The sequence below is a fragment of the Marmota flaviventris genome, chromosome 2 (genome assembly GCF_047511675.1).
Source record: "Marmota flaviventris isolate mMarFla1 chromosome 2, mMarFla1.hap1, whole genome shotgun sequence".
Taxonomy (NCBI): domain Eukaryota; kingdom Metazoa; phylum Chordata; class Mammalia; order Rodentia; family Sciuridae; genus Marmota; species Marmota flaviventris.
The window spans coordinates 160,592,958-160,618,079 of NC_092499.1; the positions used below are offsets into that span (position 1 = coordinate 160,592,958).

General features: G+C 38.5%; 1 protein-coding gene across 5 annotated transcripts; it reads right to left on the minus strand.

Annotated features, from left to right (window-relative positions):
* Positions 1–1,087: 1,087 nt before the first annotated feature.
* On the minus strand, positions 1,088–25,015 carry Znf133 (zinc finger protein 133). Of its 5 annotated transcripts, none has more exons than XM_027921828.3 (6): positions 24,944–25,015; positions 23,662–23,843; positions 17,109–17,185; positions 12,349–12,475; positions 10,434–10,529; positions 1,088–2,992 (listed from the first exon to the last, which is right to left on the minus strand). In XM_027921828.3, exons 3-6 carry the CDS (start codon positions 17,109–17,111, stop codon positions 1,257–1,259), a joined length of 1,962 nt encoding a protein of 653 aa, XP_027777629.1. In that variant the 5' UTR covers positions 17,112–17,185; positions 23,662–23,843; positions 24,944–25,015; the 3' UTR covers positions 1,088–1,256. The 5 variants fall into 5 exon arrangements, with proteins under 5 accessions (XP_027777629.1, XP_027777619.1, XP_027777624.1 ...); XM_027921818.3 differs by having other exon boundaries at positions 1,088–2,995; XM_027921823.3 differs by having other exon boundaries at positions 1,088–2,995; positions 23,662–23,840; positions 24,944–24,993.
* Between the last annotated feature and the right edge of the window lie 107 nt (positions 25,016–25,122).

The following is a 25,122-nucleotide window of genomic DNA, read 5'->3' on the forward strand; positions in this document are numbered from 1 at the left end:
AATGCTGAGGAATATGATTAAAAGTCCTATACTCTGGTATTACAGGATAATTATCCCTATTATTGGAAGCTGAGAAAGACACATGATTAAAGTACTGGAGTGCCAATGAGGTAGTACAACTGAGGTGCCTGGGCACTATCCATGTTCTTGGTGGTCTGATATAGGTGTATCTAAGACCCAAAGCTCTGAGACTACAGAACTAGCCCTGGGAATGCAGTGCTAAGGACAGTGTATTGGTAGGAAGGTCCCAGATGGGAGGACCAGGGACCAAACATGAGGAAAGCAACAAAGGGACTTAGTAGATGATTCAGCAAAGGCAAAACATAGATCTTCAAGAGATAAGGCAAAAAGCAAGAAAGGGACTGGGAATGGTGACACACACCTGTAATCCCAGCCACTCGGGAGGATGAGGCAGGAGGTCCACAAATTTGAGGCCAGCCTTAGCAACTTAGCAAGACCCTGTCTTAAAAAAAAAAGAACTGGGAGGCCAGGTAACTCATGGTGAAGCATCCCTGGGTCCAATCCCTAATATAAATAAAAAATAAAAAGAGCTATAAAAAGCCAAGGGAAGAGGGTAGCTGCAGATAAAACTGGGAGATTCCGCCTTCTCACCTAAATTCCCTACATACACTTCTTTTTATTTATTATTATTATTATTATTTAGTTATACATGGACACAATATCTTTATTTTTTTAATGTGGTGCTAAAGATCGAACCCAGTGCCTCACATGTGCGAGGCAAGCACTCTGCCACTGAGCCACAACCCCAGCCCCTACATACACTTCTTAAGATTCTCCTCACACAAAGTCACTGAGTGACTCAGTCCTTACGTCTGCTAAGGGGCTGAATTCTTACGTAATTGTATCTGTATCATTCCATATTTCTTTTTTTAATATTTTTTTAGTTCTAAAAAAAATTGTTTAGTTGTGAATGGATTTTTTATTTTACTTCTTTATTTATATGTGGTGCTGAGGATCAAACCCAGGGCCTCACATATGCCAGGCAAATGCTCTACCACTGAGCCACAACTCCAGCCCTTCATTCCTTATTTCTTATAAGATGTGAGAATGAGGCACACAGCTAAAGTTCCAGATTTATATAGAAGCAAAGTTTATTAGAACAAAAGGCCACAAAACATGGAGATTTACTGGGGAGAAAATACGCTAAATTAATGTCCTCTGGTCACTTATGGAATGCATTTTCCGACTCCATTACATGGAAGTATAAAGATTTTGACCATTAGTCCTCTCCACTTTCAAAGGGAATACAAGGGATCAGATTGCCCCAAGCAGGGCTCCGAGGTGGGCTGGAGTGTCGGTTTGTGGTGGATGCACTTCCTGTGTCTCTTGAGATGAGATTTCTGCCTGAAGCCTTGCCCGCAGGCCTTGCACATATAAGGTTTCTCCCCCTTGTGTGCCATCTGATGTGAGATGAGGTGTGACTTCAGGATAAAGCCTTGGCCGCACTCTCGGCACACAGAAGCCTTCTCTTCTGAGTGTACCTGCTTATGTGTGATTAAGGCCGACTTATTGCTGAAGCCTAGTCCACACTGCCTGCACATGTAAGGCTTCTCCCTTGAGTGCTTCCTCCTGTGCCTAATAAGCCCTGCCTGGTGACTGAAGCCTCGCCCACACTCCCGGCACACATACGGCCTTTCCCCTGAGTGTGTCCTTTGGTGTGCAACGAGATTTGACTTCTGGCTGAAGCCTCGCCCACACTCCTCACACACCATGGGCTTTTCCCCTGAGTGTGTCCTCTGGTGTCTGATGAGGTTTGATTGCTGGCTGAAACCTCGACCACAATCCTTGCACACGATTGGCTTCTCCCCTGAGTGAATGTTCTGGTGTCTGTTGAGGTGTGACTTCAGACTGAAGCCTCGCCCACACACCCCACACACATACGGCTTCTCCCCCGTGTGTGTCCTCCTGTGAGAGATGAGGGTTGAGTTCTGGCTAAAGCTGTGCCCACATACCCCACACACATAAGGCTTCTCCTTTGAGTGTGTCCTCTGGTGGTTGACAAGGGTGGTCCTCTGCCTGAAGCATCGCCCACACTCCTTACAGGCATAAGGCTTCTCCCCCGAGTGTGTCCGCTGGTGGGAGATGAGGTTTGACCTATCACTGAAGCCAAGGCCACAGTCGCTGCACACAATAGTCTTCTCCTCTAGGTGCGTCCTCTGATGTCTAACGACAGCTGACTTTTGGCTAAAGCCTTTGCCACACTCCCGGCACACATAAGGCTTCTCCCCCGAATGTGTCCTCTGGTGTATGATGAGGTTTGACTTCTGACTAAAGCCTCGCCCACACTCACTGCACATATAAGGCTTCTCACCCGAGTGTGTCCTCTCATGAATGATGAGGGTTGACTTCCGGTTGAAACCGCGACCACACTCCCTGCACACGATGGGTTTCTCTCCAGAGTGTGCCTTCTGGTGTCTGGCAAGGCTTTTCTTTAGACTGAAGCCTTTTTCACACACGCCACACACATAAGGCTTCTCCCCTGAGTGTATCCTCTGGTGACTAAGGAGGTTTGTCATCTTGCTGAAGCCCAGTCCACACTCTCCACAGTTGATGGTTCCAAATCTGAGGACTTCTATCCTCTTCAGCAATTTGTCTGTTTCCTCAGGGTTCCCTGTCTGAGCTGGGCTGGCCTCCATTTCTACCCCTCTGATGCCATTCTGAGAGCTGACTGGCTGCCTTTGGGGTGGCTTGGAAAAAGCTCCCAAAGATCTTTTTTTTATCCTACCAAACAAAGGCTTGGTCCCTTCTCTCTCTTGGCCTTCTGCCTGATCACTCCAGGAGCTTCCATCAGAGGCTTGCTGCTGCTGCGTCTGGTCCTCCAGGCATGGATCCCCAGGCTCGACATGACTTTCTGCACACAAGCATGTGAAGATCCAGGGGGGATGATTACACAGCACCTGCTGCACAGGGAATTTCTTACTGGAGAAATCCGGAGGGCACAAAGGACCAGGCTGGAGTTCTGGCTTTGCTTCTGCTGCAGAGAAAAAAACTGAGTCAGAACGGAGTCCTCAGAGGGACAGCCCAAACAATCTGCCTCATCTAATGGTGAGTCTTGATCCCATTCTTCAAAATGCTTAAACTGAAGTGCTACCCAACCAAGACTTCTTAATACGACCTACTTTCCAGACCATACGCCATACATCTTCTACTATAATCCAAAAACCACAACAGAAGTGAGGCTATAAAAGCATCACAGGCAGTTCGGGTATGTAAATAGGGCCACAAGCCACAGCCTCCACATAATTACCTTTGAGCTAATATCACACACTGATAGGAACCCTGTCTGTAAGTTTTTTTGTTTTTTATTGTTTTTGACTGACAGCTATAACTGTAAGGCCCAGGTGAAATGTCTTTCCCCATTTCCCTGGTATGACAAATGGACAAAAAGAGCAGTCATTCAGACTGGCCAGAGGACCCTAGACTAGAAAGTAACATACATGAGTGGTTAAAGAGACAGTGTGTGAAACACTCTGAGGCTCACATCCACTGACAAATATGTAGAGAAGAGTACTTTGTGTCAAAATTTCTACAAGGCAGTAGGCCCTCAGCATTGGTCAACACAAATGTAGTCAGACAACACAAACTAACTTAAAAGATGCTCCCTCCTGGTGTCCCTGACCAATCCCTAAGAACTGTTAATTTCCATAATTAATGTAAATTTCTCCCAGTAACCAGTGTAAAAAAAGATTTTCCAGGCTGGGGACATAGTTCATGGTAGAACACTCATCACCTAGTATGCATGAGGCCTTGGGTTCAACTCCCAGCACAAAGAAAAAAAAGAAAGAAAAAAATTCCTGCATAGTACTTCTTGTGTAGGAAATGTTAACATTAAATATATTGTTTCATTGCTATTGGTCCTAGTCAGCTAAAACAATCAATAACCAAGCAATCTGAGAGGTATAGATCTTAAGTCTACCTAAATATTCTTTTGTGAGCAATAATAAAACTTTTTTTTTTTTAATGAGAGAGTGAGGGAGAGAGAATTTTAATATTTATTTTTTTTTAGTTGTCAGTGGACACAACATCTTTGTTTGTATGTGGTGCTGAGGATAGAACCCGGGCCGCAGGCATGCCAGGCGAGCGTGCTACCGCTTGAGCCACATCCCCAGCCCGCAATAATAAAACTTATTAGAAATGTGTACCCATCTAGATTCCAGAATGATTCTCTTATACAGAATGTTATTTTGACTCTGATTATCATAATTAGCATAATAATTAATTAATTATAATTAGTATAATTACCCTTTCCTAACACTTAAAAGTTTTGTCTCTTTCCACTCAGAAAAGCATGAAATGAATACCTTCCTTTTGTGTTTCAGTGCCTGGCAAGTAAATAGCTCACCTTCTTTCCTTTCAGTAGCTCCAATGACCTTTACTTCAGACTTGGATGACAGGATGAGAAACCACTGATCTAGCCTGATGCCTGCCTCTCCCCAGTCCCACTGCTGTCATGCACAGTAACTAGAATTGGTTGTCCAGTGGTCCCTCAAGACTGTTCTCAGCAGTGACTGAACCTGACTGCTTTCATTGAGCTCTCACTGTTTATTTTACTTAATCTAGCTTGTCTGAAATTCCAGAGCTCATAACTGGTTTCATTATTTCTATTTCTGGCCAGTTACTCCTTAAGAGTAGGGTAACTCTGGAGTGGGTAGCGTTTTTAGATTTGATTTGTTGGCTCTTTTTCCTCTTGAATATGACAGAAGGAAAGCCTGTTGCTGATATCTCCTTGGTCAATATTCATACACATTAGATCACAGGGACATGGTAAGCAGATCTTTCGGCGTAGAAGGTACTCCTATGTCTATTTTGGATAAGTTGGGTGACTGTGATTTTGATACAGGAAATACCCCTACTCATCCTTATGGGGACCAAAGTCTCTGATATGTATACTAACTTCTGTGGCTATACATAAAATGGCAGGCTTTTTATTATTATTATTTTGGGGGGGGGAATTGAACTCAGGGGTACTTGACCACTGAGCCACATCCCTAGCCCTATTTTGTATTTTATTTACAGACAGGGTCTCACTGAGTTGCTTAGTGCTTCACAATTACTGAGGCTGGCTTTGAACTCGCGATTCTCCTGTCTCAGCCTCCCAAGCCGCTGGGATTATAGGTGTGTGCCATTATGCCCAGAAAATGGCAGGCTTTTATTTCCACAAAACACAATTTGGAATTATAGTGGGCTCTTAAGAAAAATTTTAACTTTTAACATGGCTTTAACATCTATATGGAATAACAGAAGAAGCAGGAAAAATGAAATTTCAATTCTCCATTGGTCAACCTTTTGAGTTGGTTGTAAAATTGGCCATTATGTGTACACTTTAGGAATATTTAGTCTGAGAAAGATTGAACAGAAATACTATCAAATCAACTAATCCATTTATAAAATATTGTAAATCTAGAGGTGTTCCTGTACTGATAGGTTTATAGAGACTAGTGAGTACTGATACAATTGTACATTTTTAAAACCCAGGAATATCCATATTAAAATAAAAAAGGAGGGCTGGGAATGTAGCTCAGTGTTAGAGGACATGCTTAGAATGCACAAGGTCCTGGGTTCAATCCACATTGCCAAAATAAATAAATGAACTCCTAATGATTTTGATGGTCTGGTTTCTGAAGGGAATTTTCTTGATGCAGCTGGACAGGTAGATCTAAAGAAAAAAGTTGCTGGGCTTATTGGCACACAGCTGAGGCTACAAGTTTGAGGCTGGCCTTGGCAATTTAGTAAGAATGCTGTCTCAAAATAAAAATAAATAAAATGTCTGCACATGTAGCTCAGTGGTAGAATGTCACTGGGTTTAATCCCCAGTACCTCAAAACAAAAAAATGAAAAAGAAAAATGTTTAATTTTAGTTAAGTTAGGAATCATGATTATCAGGTTACACTGAAAGAATAAGAGACACTCAGGGCTTAAAAAGAACTTTAATAGCTGGCATATAACTATAAAAGGGGAATTAATAATTCAAAAATTCAGTAAAGTCTTGAAATTAGGTGAAATGTCTCTTTCCTGACTTCATTACAGTGTAAATACAGCATTAATATAACATTTTAGTGATTAAAAAAACTTGCTTCAATTTCTTAAAGTTAGTTTAATTAAATTTCCAAGACTCTACTGATTGGAGAAATCATAAGCTAAAATTACACTCAGAAATGTTTAATGTTAGGAGAATGTAGACATACATGTCCAAACAATGTAATTTGCAAGCAGTGCCAGAATTATTGGAAATTTATGGTTCCTCTACTCAAAGTAGACTTCTGAAATAGAATATTTTCCAGGCAATTTTAACATCAACACTGATCGTGTTCCTTTTCAATTTCTAAGATTTCTTGTTAGATAATGAAAATTAATATTTTTGTTTAAGAACTAATAAAAATGAATATATTTATTATGGACATGTTTTGAAATGTGAATACATTGTAAAATGGATAATTCAAACTAATTAATACGTATTACCTCCTGTAACTATCATTTTGTGATAAGGACATCTTATATCTACTCTCAGTGATTTTCAAGAATTCAATACATTGTTAATAACTATGGTCACCATGTATACAATATATCCCTTGAATTTATTCCTATCTGAAATATTTTAGCCTTTGACCAACATCTCCCCAACTACTTCTCACTCACCCCCAACCCCTAATAACCACCATTCTACTCTGCTACTGTAAATTTGACATTATTAGATCCACATATAAGTGTGATAGTGTGGCATCTGTCTTTCTGTGTGTGGCCTAGTTACTTAACATAATATCCTCCAGTTCATCCATGTTTTTGCAAATAAACCTGTTATGCTTATTTAACATTCTGATCAATGAAGTAGAGATGACTCTGCTTTTTGTGTACCTACCCACCTTGTTTTAAGAACTCTGATATTACCTTTCCTCAAACCAAGTACTAAATATGTAACAATAAAACTGTTACAATGTATTTTACACCTAAAATAAGACAGTCTTTTCATCTGTACACCTATATTTTGGGTTTCTAAGATAACTGCCTGGGCAATCACAAAGATTTGTTTCACCATGGATTTGTACACCATTCTTATGACTTTAATCTGTTCAACACTATTGCAAGAGCTGCTATTTTTCTTTAAAAGATCTTTTAAAAAGATATCAGAAAGATAAGTTAAACTTTAAGCCAATTATAGGTAAAGTGCTAATTATTAATATAGTTATATGCTTTCAGGTTGAGGAAAAAAAACGTATAAATGTACAAAGGCCAGGGTATATGGCATTCACTTATTCTAGAATGCACACTCAGAACAGATAAAGCCCCTACCTTCTATTGCTTTCTGTCCCACCTTCCTTCCATGTGCTTGGCTAGACCTACTACCTCTTCCCTCAAGCAGACTGACAATTTTTTCAAACATTAGAGTTGAGTCAATGTCCTTGTTTCAATGCGACTTCCACATCATTGCCTACCATGCATCTTTTAGGACCATCCACACGCCTCTTGATTTCACATCTTTCCCTGCAGACTTGGTAACCTTCTCACATCCTCTCCATCCTCACATTCTAACTCCCAAAGTGACTGTATTTGGAGACTAGGCTTTGAAAGAAGTAATTAATGTTAAATGGGTCATAAAGGTGGATCTTAAACCAAAGGATCGGTGTGCTTATAGAAAAACAAAGAGACAACAAGAGTGTATGAGCATAGAGAAAAGACCACGTGAAGACACAGCAAGAAAATGGCCATCTGTAAGGCCTCAAAGCAACCAAACCAACTGACACCTTGATCTTACACTTCCGGCCTCCCAAACTACGAGAAAATTAATTTCTGGACTGAACTAACACAGATGCCCTGATTTCCTCCTTTCCTACCCATGTAGTAAAACACCTATTCATCTGCCTCACAGCCCCTAAGTGTCATGAAACTTACCAGTTGTTATAATTTATGAAAGGATTAAAGTCCCTATTAAAAGACAACACCACTTGGTTTGACATAAAATGCAATACTAGTGACATGCAGACGCTTACAAGCAAAACACCCAGATCACATTATTGTCATGTAAAAATTAAATAAGGCTGAATAAAAAAATACCATACCAAAAATATACATAAGAAAGTAAGGTGCTAAGACAATAAGAAATAAAAAGGAAGTTATGAAATAAAGAGAACATTAATGTTACATACTTCATTAAAAAATGAGAGAAAACTGTCATGAGCCTTTACACATCTAATAAATACAAAGAAGTGAAATAAAGAGTTGAGTCAAAAACTGAGAAATAAGTGGAGAATTTGATATTAATTGCAATAACCATGATGAGCTTTATGACACCCACAAGCAGTTGAAAATCATAAACAAAACTTGAAAAATAGCAATAGTTTCTATTAAATATGTTATATTTCCTTGATTTTAAGACAGAATTAATTGTAAGGCTCTATATTAAATTTAATAAAACCGAGAGGAAAAAATTTCTTGCCCAAAAAAATATACCTTAAAAAAAAAATACACCTTTTGTTCCTTCCTCATTTTCTCCCCTTGTTACGTGTACTTATTTTATGAACGGGAAGTACAATATTATCAAAGGAATTTAAAAAAAATTAAAACACTTATACACACAATAAAGTTACCTATACCTTTATAATTTAAAATAATGCAAATAAGAAAAAAATTCTCAGCAACTTCTTGCTGTACCCTCTAGGATTCTATCTCCATACAGGCAACTACTAGTAATGGTAAATAACAATAGATTTCTATGCTCACAAAAACATATACTTTTTCACAAACTTCATTTTTATTAACAAAAGACTGAAATGAATAAAATACCATTATGCAAATTTTTCATTTAATAATATATTCATTCAGTATCAACCATTTTTCAAAAGAGGTAAAGAAAAACTTGCTTATAATTAATGAACAGAAAATGAAAAATCTCATCACAAAAATAGAAAATTATAAAACTAAATGAAAATTACAGAACTGAAAAACATCTTAAAAGTATTACTGGTGAGAGTCAGTAGAGATGGCAGATGAGACAGTAAACTTGGAGAAGAGCAACAGAAATTATCCAATCTGCAGAAAGAACAAGAATAAAAAACTTCTAAAAATGTGTAATTTTTGATCTAAAAGGGAAGAGTAAGAATATGGCAGAGAAAAACATGTGAAGAAATAATATCCTAAAGGTAATCACATCATAGTCAAACTGTTGAATGCCAGAAATATAAGGAGAAATATGAAGAACACATTGGAAGTAGTCAGAGGACACAAAGAAATTATATTCAGGGTAAATAATGATACAACTGACAGCAGATATTTTTACTCATTATAATGGTGGGCAAAATAGTATCTTTTGTACTTTTTTATTTATTTATTTTTTTAGATGTTGGTGGACCTTCATTTTATTCATTTCTTTATATGTAGTGCTGAGAATTGAACCCAGTGCCTCACACATGCTAGGCAAGTGCTCTACCACTAAGCCACATGCCAGCCCTCAAATAGTATCTTTTAAGTGTTAAAAAATAACTAAATAACTGTTAGGGTTTGGAAGTGAGGTGTCTCCTAAAAGCTCATGTGTGAGATAATGCAAGAGAGTTTAGAGGAAAAATGATTGGGTTATGAGAGTCTTAACCCAATCAGTGAATTGATCCCCTAATGGCATTAACTGAGTGGAAACTGAAGGCAGGTACGATGTGGGTGGAGGAGATGGGTCATTGGGGGTGTGCCTTTGGAGGATATGTTTTGTATCTGGTGAATGGAGTCTCTTTCTTTCTCTCTGCTTTCTGAACATTAATATGTGCCACTTTCCTCAGCCACACTTTTCTGCCATGATATTCTGCCTCACCTTGAGCCCCAAGGAATGGAGCCAGTCTTCTATACATCAGACCTCTAAAACTGTGAGCCCCTAAATAAACTTTTCCTCTCCTAAAATTGTTGTCATGTCTTTTAGTCACAGCAGTGAAAAAGCTGACTAAAACAATAACCAATCTAGAATTCTATATCCAGTAAAAACGTCCTTCAATAGTGAAGATGAAATAAAGACACTTTTGGCGAAATCAAATATGAGAAAATATAATGCCACCTACATCACAAGAAATGCTAATGGACTGTTTAAGGCTGAAGAACAATATTAGGGGAAACTCAAATCTTAAAAAATAAAAATAAAAACAGAAGAAAACAGAAAATGTTAAGTTATACTACATTCTTGAGGTAGCCGGGGTGGAGAAGACAAACTCAGTGAAAGGACAAAAGGGTCCCAGGGGAGGAAGGAGAAAAGAGACGCCAGGAAAGCCCCAATTAGAATGAAAATGGAGGTCTGAAGGGAGGCTGTCTGGAAATCTGAAAGGCAGTTCAAGAAGTCAAGAGAACAAATTCCCTTCCCAACACCTTATCAATGTCTCCTCTCTCCCAACCCTGCCCTCTGACAGTTCTGTGTCCCATTTGCCCAGTGTTCTCCCACTTACCTGGACAGGTAGACAATAGACATTTTCTTTCTTCTCTCCATGTTTCTTTCCCTTGCTCAAGCTGGGTGATGAGTTTTGGTTTAGAAAATGGAATTCCTGCTCTCAGGAAAAGAAAAAACATGGCTGTTGGATGGAGTCAAGGGTCCACTCAAGAACTGAGTCAAATGGTAGTCATCAAGAATACAAACAATAATAAATGCTGGAAAGGATGCAGAGAAAAAGAAACACTTTTACACTATTTTTAGGACTGTAAATTAATACAACCACCATGGAAATTAGTATGAAGGTCCCTCAAAACACGAGGCATGGAATCACCATGACCCAGCTATACCACTCCTCAGTATTTATTCTAAAGAATTAAAGCATACTAAAATGATATATGCATGCTCGTGTTTACAGCAGTACAATTCACAAGAGCCAAACTATGGAACCAGTCTAGGTGTCCACCAATGGATGAATTGGATAAAGAAAATGTGGTATATGTGTGATGGATGACAAAAAGAGGCCTGGATGTAAAATAAATTATAAGAACACTAGCAATGGCTGTGCAGTGCATATCTATAATCCCAGGATCATGAGTTCAAAGCCAGCCTCAGCAACTTAAAGAGGCCCTAAGCAACTCACTCCCTGTCTCTAAATAAAATATTAAAATGGGCTGGGGATTTGGCTCAGTGGTAAAGCGACCTTGGGTTCAATCTATGGTACAAAGAACAAAACACACACACACACACACACTCTCTCTCTCTTACAATAAACTGTTCCTAGGAAAGGAAGAACTACCCTCCCCTTTTAGTCAGCTCTTCAGGAAACCTGAACCTAATTAACACCATAGACCCCTATCTTTTAGATTGTAAATAACCACCTCTAGGAATCCAACTGCACCTCAGGAGATATAAGAAAGGAAGACTCTGCTTCTGTAAACAAGTTCCCCTGCTAGAAATCCAGCCCACTCTGTCTTCTATTGTATAGACTAGAAATTATTTTATGGCAACAGATAACCTATAAATGTTGTGAGAAACTGGAGATGGGGGCTCAGAATTTGGAGTCTGATCTCCTCTGGGCCCACTGGTGTAAAATAAATTTTGAGTTCTCCCACCTTCCAAGTGCCATTGCAGCTTCTTGACTGGTCTGATTCCCACAACATATATACATAATGGAGTTTTATTCAGCCATAAAGAAAAATAAAATTATGTCATTTGCCTGAAAATAGAGACCATTATTTTAAGCGAAATAAGTCAAGTTCAGAAGGTCAAGGGTCAAATGTTTTCTCTCATATGTGGAAGCTAGAGAGGAAAAAGGAAAAAAAAAAAGTGGGGCGGGGTGGGAGGATTTCATGAAAATCAAAGGGAGATCAGTAGAATCAGTAAAAGGGACCAGGGGGTAGGAGAAGAGAAGTTCTGGGGAGTGACATTGGCCAAATTATATTGTTATATTGCTTGTATAACAAAAAATTCTACCATTATATACAACTATGCACCAAATAAAACGTGGGGGCGGGGGGAGAATTCATAGTCAAACTGGGTGAGGACCTTCTATAGTACAAAAACCTGAAAATAATGGGGAAGATTAACTCAGATGAGAGCACACTGATTCTATTCAATGCCAGATGGATAAATGCCTATAAAAAAAATTTAGTTAACTTAAAAAGAGAGCCCAGCCTAGAGGAAAAGGTCTAGAAATGCGGAGTATTACAACACACACCCCCCCAAACACACACACACACACACACACACACACAAACTATTCATTTCCAATTCTACAAAATGAGACCTTTCCCCAAGGAAACAGGGAACAAAAGGCCTTTGCTTTCTAAGTCCTACCCCAAAGGCCAAGTCAGAAAGCAAGATGGCTACTTCAAGCTTAGCCCAAACTTCCCAGCAGTAAGAATGTAATTTCTAAGAGATACCACACTTACCCAGAGAGACCAAGTTGCTATAGTTCTCCAGCATCACCTCCTTGTACAGAGTCCTCTGAGCAGGGCTCAGCAGGCTCCACTCCTCCTGGGAGAAATCCACAGCCACATCCCTGAATGCCATGTGTGCCTGTAACACAAAATAGAGCCTGCTCTCCTGCTTGCTCATGGCTCAGGGTGAGAGCCATGGAGAAGGCTACTCTGGGGAGGCAATGAAATATACAGATCCTGCTTTTGACTGTTGCCATGTGTTCCAAGACATTTAAATCCCATGTCTATTCAGCCAGCAGCATTTGGGAGCCTACATACTCAAGGTCCTCAGTGGACTATCTGGGATATATATGTGAAATTAAGAGTCCCTAAGTTTGCGAAACTTTAGATCTAGTCAAAAGAACAAATGACATTAAATAACAATAAAGCACAACAGACTTTTTGAGTTTTAAGAATTTAAAAGAGGGGCTGGGGATGTGGCTCAAGCAGCCTGGCACGTGCGGGGTGCTGGGTTCGATCCTCAGTTCCACATAAAATAAAAATAAAAGATGTTGTGTCCACTGAAAAATAAAATTAAAAAAAAAAAGAATTTAAAAGATCAGGGCCTAGCTCAGTGGTAGAGTGCCCACCTAACGTGAGCAAAGCCCTGGGTTTGATCTCCAGTACCACAAAAGAAAAGGAAAAAAAAAAAAAAAAGAATTTAGAAGATCAAATAGGTATCATATTAGCATTAAAATAGCTGTGTGATTAAAGTTCATACAGTTCCACACTGGCAAAGACTAATCTAAAATTCAGTTTTTCCCCAAATCCCACAGATCTCAGCTTTTCTAGCCTGAAGCACAAGTGGGGAGTGGTGAAGTATTTGAACCATAGTGTTTGGGTTTGAGGCCCACCTCTGCCACTAATGTCTCAGATTTCTCAACTGGGAAACAAGAATAACAATACATTAAACTTCTCAGGCTGAGGATGTAGCTCAGTGACACAGTACTTACCCAGCATGCGTGAGGTCCTGGATTCAATCCCCCGTCACCAAAAAAAAAAAAAAAGAAAGAAAAGAAAAAAAAATTTCCTCCTCACACTAGATACTAACAGTGGAACTTCTTGACCATTCAATTAAAAAACTAATCTCCCCATCCTGTTCTAATCCCCTTGCTTAGTTTTATTCTTTTTATCTCCTCAGCACTATTTCAAAGTGGAAGACACATTGGGATGAAGTTTCCTAATACTGGGCCTGGAACTGGTCTTTAAATGGATTCACAATATTGCACGACCATCATTGCTATCCATCTAGAGAATATTTTCAGCACTTCCATAACTCAAACTCTTTAACCAATGAACAATAACTTCCCATTCTCTCCTTCCCCCAGATCCTGGTAGTGACCATTTTATTTTCTGTCTCTACATATTTGGTTATTCTCTATACCTAAGATAAGGGGATCACACAAAGTTATGTCTTTTGGTGGAAGGCAGCCCAATGCCTTCTGCTTTCTGAGATTTCTAAAAAAATTTCTGATAATCTCATCGAGGATCTCTTGTATGTAAGGCAGCTTTTTTCCCACTGTTTTCAAAATTCTTTTGATGATTTGGGCTTTTGATGTTTTGATTATAACATGTCTTGATGTAGGTCTCTTTGAATCTATCCGGGTACTGGGATTGAACCCTGGGGCATTTTACCATTGAGCCATATCCTCAGCCGTTTTAAATTTTTTATTTTGAGACAGGATCTCACTAAATTGCTTAGGGCCTCACTAAGTTGCTGAGGCTGGTCTCAAACTTGGTCCTCCTGCCTTAGCTTCCCAAGTTGCTGGTACTACAGGCCTGTATCACAGTACCCAACAATGTTATATCTTCTTGTGTTTGGCGTATTTCATGTAGCATTCATCTTCAAGATTCATTTACACAGAAGCATGCACTCAGAATTTCATTCCTTCTTCACTGCATATACATACTATATTCTGTTTATTTTACCAATGGGCATAGTTTCCAGCTACTGTGAATAATTCAGTCATACACACTGGTATATAAATATTTGTTTGAGTTCTTACTCTCAATTCTTTTGTGTATACATCCAGAAGTAGAATTACTGGATCAAATGGTAAGTTTACAGTGAACATCTAAACCATGGCAGCCAGTACGCATATGTAAGGATACCATCACTAATCATTACAGAAATGTAAATGAAGACCACAAGGACATACTACTTTACACCTATAATAATGGCTAGAACCAAGAAAATAAAGTACAGAGAAATAAAAATTAGCAGATGTACCATTTTCCACAGCAGGTGCACCATTTTATATTTTCACTAGCAATGTAGGAGGACTGTATTTTATTCCATTGGTCTCTAAATCTATATTTATGCTAGTATCCTCTCTGCATACAGAGGTTTTTAATTCTTTTTTTTAAACCTTTATTTTATTTATTTATTTTTATGTGGTGCTGAGAATCGAACCTAGTGCCTCTCACGTGCTAGGCGAGCGCTCTACCACTGAGCTACAACCCCAGCCCAGGTTTTTAATTCTCAAAGAACCAATTTCAAGTGTCATTAATTTTCTCTATTATTTTTCTTTCCTTTTCTTAGATGTTACTTTACAAATTTTTATTTTTTATCTGTTCTAATTAGTTATACATGACAGAATGCATTTTGACACATCATACATAAATGGAGGTCCTTCTCATTGTTCTGATTGTTTTCCTCTATTATTTTTCTATTCTTTATATTAATTGACTCTGTTCCAATATTTATTATTTTTCTTTGTACTAGTTTTAGATTTAATTTGCTCTTCCTTTTCTAGTCCTCTGTTTTAAAAAAGATTGCTGCCTGAAAATTTTACTTTTTAAGGCTAAGCAAAACTTCACTATAATACACACATGTACATATATACATTTTTTCTATTCTTCTTTGAGCACTTTAAAAATATCAGCCCAATGCCTTCTGCTTTTTGAGATTTCTAAAAAAATTTTCTGATAATCTAATCAAGGATCTCTTGTATGTAAGGCAGCTTTTTTTCTGCTGTTTTCAAAATTCTCTTGATGTTTTTGGGTTTTGATGTTTTGATTATAACATGTCTTGATGTAGGTCTCTTTGAATTTATCCTACTTATACTTTGTTGAGTTTCTTGAATGTTCATATTCATGTTGTTCATCAAATTTGGAAAGTTTCTTGTCATTATTTCTTCATATAATTTCTCTCCTTTTTTCTTTCTCCTTTCCTTTTGGTAATCTCACAATGTAAATGTTGGTCCACTTCCACTTGATCATTTTCCACTTGCTCCATAGACTTTGTTGACTCTTCTTCTGAGTTCCTGACTTAATTTTTTTTTTTTTTTTTTTTTTTTTGGTATCAGGAATTGAACCCAGGGGCACTTAACCATTGAGCCATACTCCTCAGCCATTTTTATTTTTTTATTTTGAGATAGGGTCTGCTAGGTTACTTACAGTCTTGCTAAGTTGCTGAGGCTGGCTTTGAATTCATGATCCTCCTGCCTCAGTCTCCCGAGTTCCTGGGATTACAAGTGGGTGCCACTATGTGGACATGATTTAATTTTAATTGTCCTATCTTCAGGTTTGCTTTATTTTGTCTGCTCAAATCTGCTTCAAAATCCCTCTAATGAATTTTTCATTTAATTTATTACACTTTTCAGCTCCAAAATTTCTTTTTGGCTTAAAGTTTTACTTTACAACTCTTTATTTACATTTATATCTTGTTCTTACATTATTTTCTTAACTTTGTCCACATCCTTTAGGTCTTTATGAATCTTTTCAAGTTATTTTAAAGTCATCTTCTGGAAGTCTATATTTCCTATGACCTATTTTTTTCCCCTTTGAATGGGCTATATATTTTTTAACATCTTGTGGTTTTTCTTGAAAATGGAACATTTGAATCTTAAAATATGGCAACTATGAAAGACAGATTCTTCCCCTTATTCAAAGTTTGCTAGGTTTTTGTTGTTTTTAAATTGATATAGGGTATCTCCATCCTAGGATTAGAATGAGGTATAATGTTATACCTTCCCATAGGTGTACATAGTGACTTTCTAAATTACCCTATAGATGCAGTTGCTTTTTGTCTTAGTCCCGAAATACCTGACATTTGAAAAAGGAAAAGTAAAGGGAGGGGACAGGTGGTGACTCCTTAAATCTCCAGGAAGTCATTTTAGTTGGTGAGGGTTGGAACAACAGCAGACCATCTCTGTGATCAGGAAAGGCAATCAGAACACAGATCCTTGATACCTGGGATATAAAATCCTTATATTCCACCCTGATGCAAGCTGCTCTGGTTAACATGTGCATGGCTGCTGCCACAGGACCAAGAGGATGGGGACAGACGGTACTACTACACTAAGAGCTGATATTAACTGTGATATACCATTCATGCCTTTCCCTGGAAGCTGAAAATTTCAGCTACACTCTTCCAAAACAGGTACATCTGAAAGATTCCACCAGCACAACTGTGATGTAGGTGGGGAGACAGATTACGAGTTCTTCCTATTCTGTTATTGTGATGTCACTCTAAACCAATAGAAGTTGTGAAGCTGAATAAAGGAATGTATATACTGTACTCTGTCTTATACTACAGATTGTGTGTTGCTCAGTGCTAATACTAGGTTAATCACCAAGTCATGGACTGAGCAGAGAGGAATGCTGAATAAGGGTTTCAGTTAAGATGATTCATAGCCTTAAGTGGAGCTGAGTATCAATAAGGCAGTCAGGACAGGAGAAGCGAATGTATCCATCCTTTGATAGCCAGTATGGAGACAGGAAACACTCACCATTCCCCTGGCTCTCCGGGACCCTGTGGCCACTTTTCCTGGACTCCCTAAAGAAGGATGATATTCAGAAGGTAGATCTGGGTAAGGAAAACAGAAATGAGAGGGTGTCAGGTAGAAACACTCTTTCCATGAGTGTGGCAGAGCCTGCTCTTTAACCTTATAAGTGGTAGAGCAGTGGCCAAAGGGAAGTGTGAAAAAGCAAGGAAAAAGTAGTCCTTGGATACAGCAAGTTAAAGGAAAAAACAAGCAAGGACAAAAATGTGAAGTCTTGCAAAACAAAATATTAAAAAAAAAAAAAAAAAAATCAAAGGACACACAAGCTTTCCTTCCCTTGTAACCAAGCAGAAAGTACTACTTTGTTATACTAATAAGAATTTTCCTGAACTAGAAAAATATCTCAAAAATACTAGACTTTCAATCTGTTTACAGAAATGCATACATGAAATCATCATCTATAAAGAGAGAGAAAATGAGAATCCAAACACTTCAGTTAAAGAAAATTTCACACATACAAAAAAATTATACTGACACAGAAAAATCCATAATAAAACCATAACTTCAAGCTGAATAAAATAGTCTCAAACATTTCAGGATATAAAATAGCATTTTGAATCAAAATCCAAAAACCAAGAAACTAAGATGCAGGCAAAAAGTGAAATCAAAATAAGATATGACTGAACTTTAAAATAAACCCTACTTGTAGGATTACTGCATGCAAAATGAAGTCCAAATTACAAGATGTCCAAGGAAAAATAGATTTAAATAAAAACATGATGGGCACTTAAGAATAACCAGAAAAGAAGAATTAAAAAATGAAATAAAGAAGTAAAAAGGATCAGAGAGAAAGAAGGTAGAATGAAAAACAGACAAAGGAATAACAGTGATATATTCCTAAAAACAAAATAAACAAAAAACAATAGAACAAAACAAGTATTTAAAAGTATAATTAAAGAAACATTTCAAGAATAGATAACCTGATACAATGGAAAAGCTGACTTGTAACTCTAAGACATAGACTAGAAAAACTATCAGATTTTAAACAATAACAACAAAAACCCAAAAAGATTCTAAGCAAAAAATACCAACTACCATCACATTTTTCAAACTCATAATTCAACTATTGTACATTATAGGTGGAAATGTACACCTGCCTACAGGTTACAATGGGTACAGCCACAAAACAGTATGATCGTTCCTCAAAAAATTTAAAATAGAATTATTAAGTAACCTCCATGCCACTTCTAGTTATACACTAGAAATGAAAAGAGTAACTCGAATGAATTATTTGTGTACTCATGTTTATAGCAGCATTATTCACACTGCCAAAAGACAGAAACAACCCAAGTAACAGTAAACAGATGAATAAACAAAAAGTGGTATCTGCAGACAATGGAATTCATCATTCAGCCTGAAAAGAAAGGAAATTCTGAAACATGCTACATGGATGAACCATTAAGATATGCTAGGTGAAATAAACCAAAAATGTAAATATTCAAAGTAAGAAATGACAAGGGAAATAAATATTGAGCCACTAAAAAACTTTAGTTTTTAATGGTGCTGGGGATCAAACCAGAGGCTAACACATGCTGAGCAAGTGTTCTACATTGAGGTACCTCCTCAGTCCACAAAAAAAAAAAAAAAAGAATTTTAAAGTCATATTAGATCATTTTACAGAGCTCTATACAAATAAGTCTGTATACACAGATGTAGTGTACAACTTATCAAAATTGACCCTAGATAGTCAAACTAAACCTTCAAACCAGATGGTCTCTATGCTCTAAAAACTGTCCCAGATAATTGAAAAATAAGAAAAATTTTCTCATTATTTTTATAAAGTAAGGAAAAACACTGGGGCTGAAACTTGACAATAGTTCAAAAGAAGAAAATTATGGACTAATTATCACTTACAAATATTGAAAAAAAAATCTAAGTAAAATATTAGGGCTGGGTGCAGTGGCATACACCTGTAATCCCAGGAGGCTAAGGCAGGAGGATCATGCATTCAAAGCCAGCCTCAGCAAAAAATTAAACTTTGCTACTTTTTCCAATAATGTTTACCAACTCAATGAAACCTCTTCTCTAAATAAAATACAAAATCTGGCTGGGGATGTTGCTCAGTGGTCAAGTGGCTCTGCCTTCAAACCCCAGTACCACCCCCACAAAAAAAATATTAGAAAGGAGACTCCAACATCACAATAAGAAAATATTTCACCATGACAAAGTGAAATTTACTCAGATTGGTTCAATATTAGGAAATTTATTATTATAATACACCATATTTGCAGACCTATGGAGAAGTCATGATTATCTCCTTCTTGCCCAGATAGTCCAACAAAACTCAATACCCTAGGGAATGGGAAAGGGTAAGAGAAGGGAGTGGACATGATCAAAGCTTGATATAGGTATGTATGGAATGCCACAGTGAAGTCCATTAATTTGTTCAATTAATGTGTTAATAATTATATTAAAAAACTAAATAACTACTAGTCACTTAAAAAAATCCCTCAAAAATATAAGATTGATGAACTTTTAAAACTCTTTATTTAGAACTAATTTTAGACTTACAGAGAAATTGTAAAAATATCAATTTCCATACACTCTTTACCCAGCTTTCTCTAATGTTAACATCTTAGAAAACCATAATACAATGATCAAAATGAGGCATTAACATTGACACAATACTATTGACTTAATTAAACTTTGCCACTTTTTCTAATAATGTTCTTTTTCTGGTCCAGAATCCAACAGAGTTTCTCACATTTCATTTAGTTTCCATGTATTTAATTTCCTTTCATCCGCAACAGATCTGTGATGTTTTTGAAGAATACTCTCCATTTTGGTTTGTCTGATGTTTTTCATGATTAGAATGAGATTATTTCCCTTTAGGTTACAATACCTCAGAGGCTGTGATGCTGTGTCCTTTTCACTGCATCACATCAATGAGTTCATACTGGTATGTTTCACAACTGGTGATGTTGAACTTGATCTTGGCCACTTGGTTAGGGTGGTGTCTACACTCCATTTATAATGAATAAAGATACTTTGAGATTATGCAAATATCCCATTTCTCTTCAAACTTCCACACACTGATTTTGGCATACTTCTATGAAACCTGTCTGTAACAGTTATTACTATATTTACCAAATGACAATGTTTTATTTTCCTCTTTCATTCTAAACTCATTAATTAGAATTCCGTAAGCAAGAATCTCCCCCATTTATTTGTATTCAATTATTTATTTATATCAGTATGGGTTCATATTTTATCCTAGGGTTTACAATATTGTTATTATTTTGCTGTTCAAATTATTCCAGCTTTAAACACTGGGTGGGTCCCTTCAGGTTGGCCTCATATCTGCCCTAGCCAGTAAATGTGACACGGGTGACAGTATGCCACTTGAGGTTTCAGTCCTAGGGATTAAACCCAGAAACTCTTTGCCCCTAAGCTATATCCCCAGTCCTTTTTATTTCTTACTTTAAAACAAGGTCCTGCTAAGTTGCTAAGGTTGGCCTCAAACTTATAATCCTCCTTCCTTAGGCTCTATAAGTAGATGGTATTACAGATGTGTGCCACAATGCCTGGCTTTACAGGTTTAAGTCATAAGAATGCTAGAAAGCTTTCACTCATGGGAGCCCTAAGAAGTTCAACTACCCTGCAGAAACATGCAGAGAGGCAGAGACTCAAGGACTACATGGAGGATAAGGCCCAGTACCCAGCTGATCCCAGCCTTCCAGCCAACCCACTAAGACACCAAATGTGTGAGGAAATAAATATTGAGTCCCCAAATGACTGCAGTCTAAGTGAGATCTGTAACTCAGAGCACAGGAACCACTTAGCTAATGCAGGTAACACAAAGAATTGGGTGAGATTAACATGGTTGCTCTTCTAAACCACCAGGTTTTAGGTTAGTTGTGCAGTAATCAGTAATGAGTAATCAGAACCCTTTCAACATATGGTACCTTCTCTCTTCAGAGTTCTTAATGACAAAAGCACACTCCCCATCATCCATGTGCTTACCTGCCACATCAAACCAGTTACCAAGGTTGACTGATTCCTCCTCTGCCAACTCTCCCCTCACTCTTACCAGCTGAGACACTAGGACAATGGCAAAAGCCTCCTGACACAGTCTATAAAGACCACTGCCCAATGTCCTACTCTGCTTCATCTATTACTCCCAAAATGAGCTCTATATACACAAGGTTGAGTCATTTTTTTGTTCAGTTATTATTTATTGAGCCTCTAAGATGTGATAGGCACTGTTGCAAATACTGGGCATATGGAAGTGAACACAGACAAAAATTCCTTCTTCAATGAAATTAAAATCTAAAGGGGAAAGATGGGCACATGAAATAAATCAATAAAACACAGTTTATCAGTAAGTGATGAGTGACTTGAAGAGAAGTAGAGCATAGAAGAAAAGCAGTAACAGATGTAGGACCAAACGAATTAAAACAAAATAAAAAAAAATTTGTAAAAATGGGGCCACTTTCAAATTTTGAAATTTTAAATAGGGTGATTACGGAAGGAGTTTCTGAAATGATTGAGTAAAATATCTGAAGAATGTAAGGGAGTAAACATATTAGACAAGTGCAAAGACCCTGATGAAAGAGCCAGGCTGGCAAGCGAAGGAACAGATAGATGGTTCACTATATTTGATGTGGTATGACTGAGATGGAGTGGTGGAGATGAAGTCCAAAGTCCAAACTTGTAGGATACTTGTTTTTAACCTTGGTTGGAATAAAAAGCTACTGCAGAGTTTTGAGCAAATGCATGTCATGATTTGATTTGTATTTGAAAGCTCCTTGTGGCTGCTGTACTAAAATCTTTGGGGGGTTGGTGGGGGGTAGTCAAGAGACCACTTGAAGGCAACGATCCAAGTGCACCCTTACAATGACTATGGTGGAAGCAGCAGGGGCTGGAGATTGTTAGAGCTCAGACTTGCTTATTATAGAGTTTGTAAGAGCAAGAAATACATTGAGGATGACTGCAAGGTTTTGAGCCTGAGCAATCTGCCAGATCTCAGACAATCTGTCAAGTTACCATGCAATCTACAAGGAGTTTCCAGGTCTCTGCTTCCTTTTAAAGAACTATCTGTACCTCACTAGGGTGCAGCATGTTTGGGGTGGTGATTGGAATTTATTATTGGATACATTAAATTTGGGTTGTCCATGAGACATCCAAGTGGAACTGTGAGGTAGACAGTAGAAGACTAAGATGTGGAGTTGAAGGTAGAGATGTAGGCTGAACCTCAGAGAGATGACATCTAAAGCCTTGAGATTTGACAGTATCAGCAATAAGAGAACACACTTAGAGAAGACAAGAACTGAACACAATAGAGGTTTAAAAGTAGAGAAGGAACCAGCAAAAGGGACAGAAGAAGAGTACTCTCTGGAAACCAAGAGCAACTGTGTGAAAGGATATTTTAAAGAGGAAGTAAGGAACTATGTAAAGTGTTGCTCAGAACTGACCATGGTATTTAGTCACAGAGAGAATAATGGAAACATTAACAAGGTTATTTTTGATAAGTAGGACCAAAAAAGCTTTATTGTAGTGTGTTTGAGAGATGACAGAAGGATAGAAATGGAGACAGCAAAATAGAGATAATTTTTTTCAAGGAGTTCAACTTTAATGGAAGCAAATGCACAGGGCAAGGAAGTGGAGAATAGACAAAAGGATAAGGTGGTATAGTATGATGACATAGAAAAGGAAAAGGAATCGAGGAGTATGCATGGGTGGAACCAAAGGATGCAATTGCCATCAAATCAAAAGTAAGTTTGGAAAGAACAGGAAAACTGAGAGGCCCAGGTTGTGTCACGAAGTAGAAGTTACTGTAAGAGTAGAGACAGGCAGAGACAGGGTAAACCATCAAGAATTCCAGATACTTCTCTCTCTCCTGCTTCTCACCAGGGCTGTTTTAACTGGGGGAAAAAGACAACTGGGGAAAATTAAATATGGACTGGGTATTAAATATTAATAATCATTAATTTTATAAGGTGTAACAATGAAATTATACATGTTAAAATTATAAACATCAAAATAAAATTATACATATGTATATACAACCTTATGTGTTAGAGATGTCTTCTCAAGTTATTTGCAGGTGAATTGATAAAACTGGAATTTGCTGTAAACTACTCTAGCATGGAAAAAAATAAATAAGGGCACTGGAAGACACAAGAACTAAACACTGACAATTCCTTTTTTTTTTTTTTTTGGTGGTGGTGCTGAGGATTGAACGAACCCACGGCCTTGTGCATGCAAGGCAAACACTCTACCAACTGAGCTATATCCCCAGCCCCAGAAACGCTGACAATGTCACAGCACCAGAGAACCCGTGGAAATGAGAAGCCTGAAAAATGCTGAGAGGAGAAACGTAAGGAGTTATGAATGAGGACACTAGATTGGACTATCTGTGAAAACTGTCTCCCTTACAACAGGCCTGTTTTCCTATAGGAACCAGCTGGGTCTCTGATCGTAGATGACAATAGATGGCAAAGTTGAACAAAAGAAACCTACTCACAAACTGAGATGCAAAAGGTTAAGTGGCACTGACCTGAAGCTGAGCAGTCAGGAGCCCAGGAGTCCTTCCTTTCCCCACCAGGCAGTCTTCTCTAGGCAGCCAGGGGTCATATGAGGCAGAACAAGAATAAAAAGCATTCAGGAAAGTTGGTGGAAATCCTTAAGCTGCAACAGGGTAGCACCACCTCTTCCTTAAAAGTATCAAGAATGGACCTGCTACAGAAGGAAAGAAGAATTATGAGCAGCTTCCCAAGAACAGAGCTGAGATATTAGTCTAACAACCTGCCCTGACAAAATGTTGACACCAAGCATGAAGTGTTCCTTTCTACTACTATTAATGAAAGGTAAAACTTACAGAGCACTTAGTGTATACCAGAGTCTATTCCAGTTATTATATGAGTTTTATCTCATTCTATCCTCACAACATCCCAATGAAGTAGATGGTATTACCATTTTGCAGATGAAAAAAACTGAAGCCCAGTGAGATCAGTCTCTTGCCCAAGGTGACAAAACTATAAAGTGACAGCCTGTAGAAATCAGACTGCGGAGACCAGGTTGTAAGAACTCTCAGTGTGTTCAACTTTGAGATGAATTACCTTTGGTCATGTAGAAGTTAAGTGCTAAATCTGGATGACAAGTCTGTGGAGTTCTGTTTCTGGCTATTCGAAATTTCTCCATAATAAATCTTTAAAATGTTGTGATTTTTATTGTCAGTGAAAAACTTGCCAAATGGGTCCCAGCTCAACCTCCTCCTCCAAGGCGAATTGGAAGCCTATGATCACGCCACTGTGGCCACTCCACAATCGGTCAAACCTGGACGTGTTTGGCAAAGCCGAGGGGTGATTGGATCCGAAGGCCACCACCAGCCCCCAAACGACCCAAAGCCTGGGAACGCTGGGCCCTAGAGACAATTCCTACCCACCACTTAGGAAGTATCAGACCCTGAAAAGCCTACTTACTCAACCCCACCGAAACGATTATGGCATCAGCAATCTCTTCTTCCAATACCGGGATCCCAACCAAGGCCACCACCCACAAGAACCCCAGGACAGAAGGTCAGAGCCCTGCACCCAGCTACTACCCGGTTCGCGATTGAGGTTCACCTCACTCATTCGGAGATGCCCACCCACACTCCCAAAATAAGACATCCGGGAGAGGATGGCCTGAGCCACGCCAGCGCGTCCCCTTCTCTCCCCGCTTCCCTGCGCCATCCGCACGGTCCCCAGGCTCATCCCATAGACTAGCCTTTCAGGACCTTCTTTTCCGGGCAGAAAAGAGCACCGCCACTGCAAGAGTCCCTAGGTAATCTCACTCACCAGCGCCACCAAAGAACAAGGGGTCTCTCCAGCCACCGGCTGGGGCTCTTCTTCATCAGGGCGTCGGGACTACACCACCCAGAATCCTCGGCTTGCCGGGGGCGGGGGGGGGTGGGAACCACACCTCCCAGGATGCTCAGCGCAACCAGAAGCGCGCTGACGGCCGGCAACTCTCATCC

Excerpts from the sequence above, each read along its gene's own strand:
- Znf133 (XM_027921818.3), bottom strand. Across the intron at positions 10,530-12,348 it reads TAGCAACTTGGTCTCTCTGG|GAATTCCATTTTCTAAACCA; the intron begins GTAAGTGTGGTA and ends TCCTGAGAGCAG. Across the intron at positions 2,996-10,433 it reads TCTATTGTCTACCTGTCCAG|CAGAAGCAAAGCCAGAACTC; the intron begins GTAAGTGGGAGA and ends TTTTCTCTGCAG.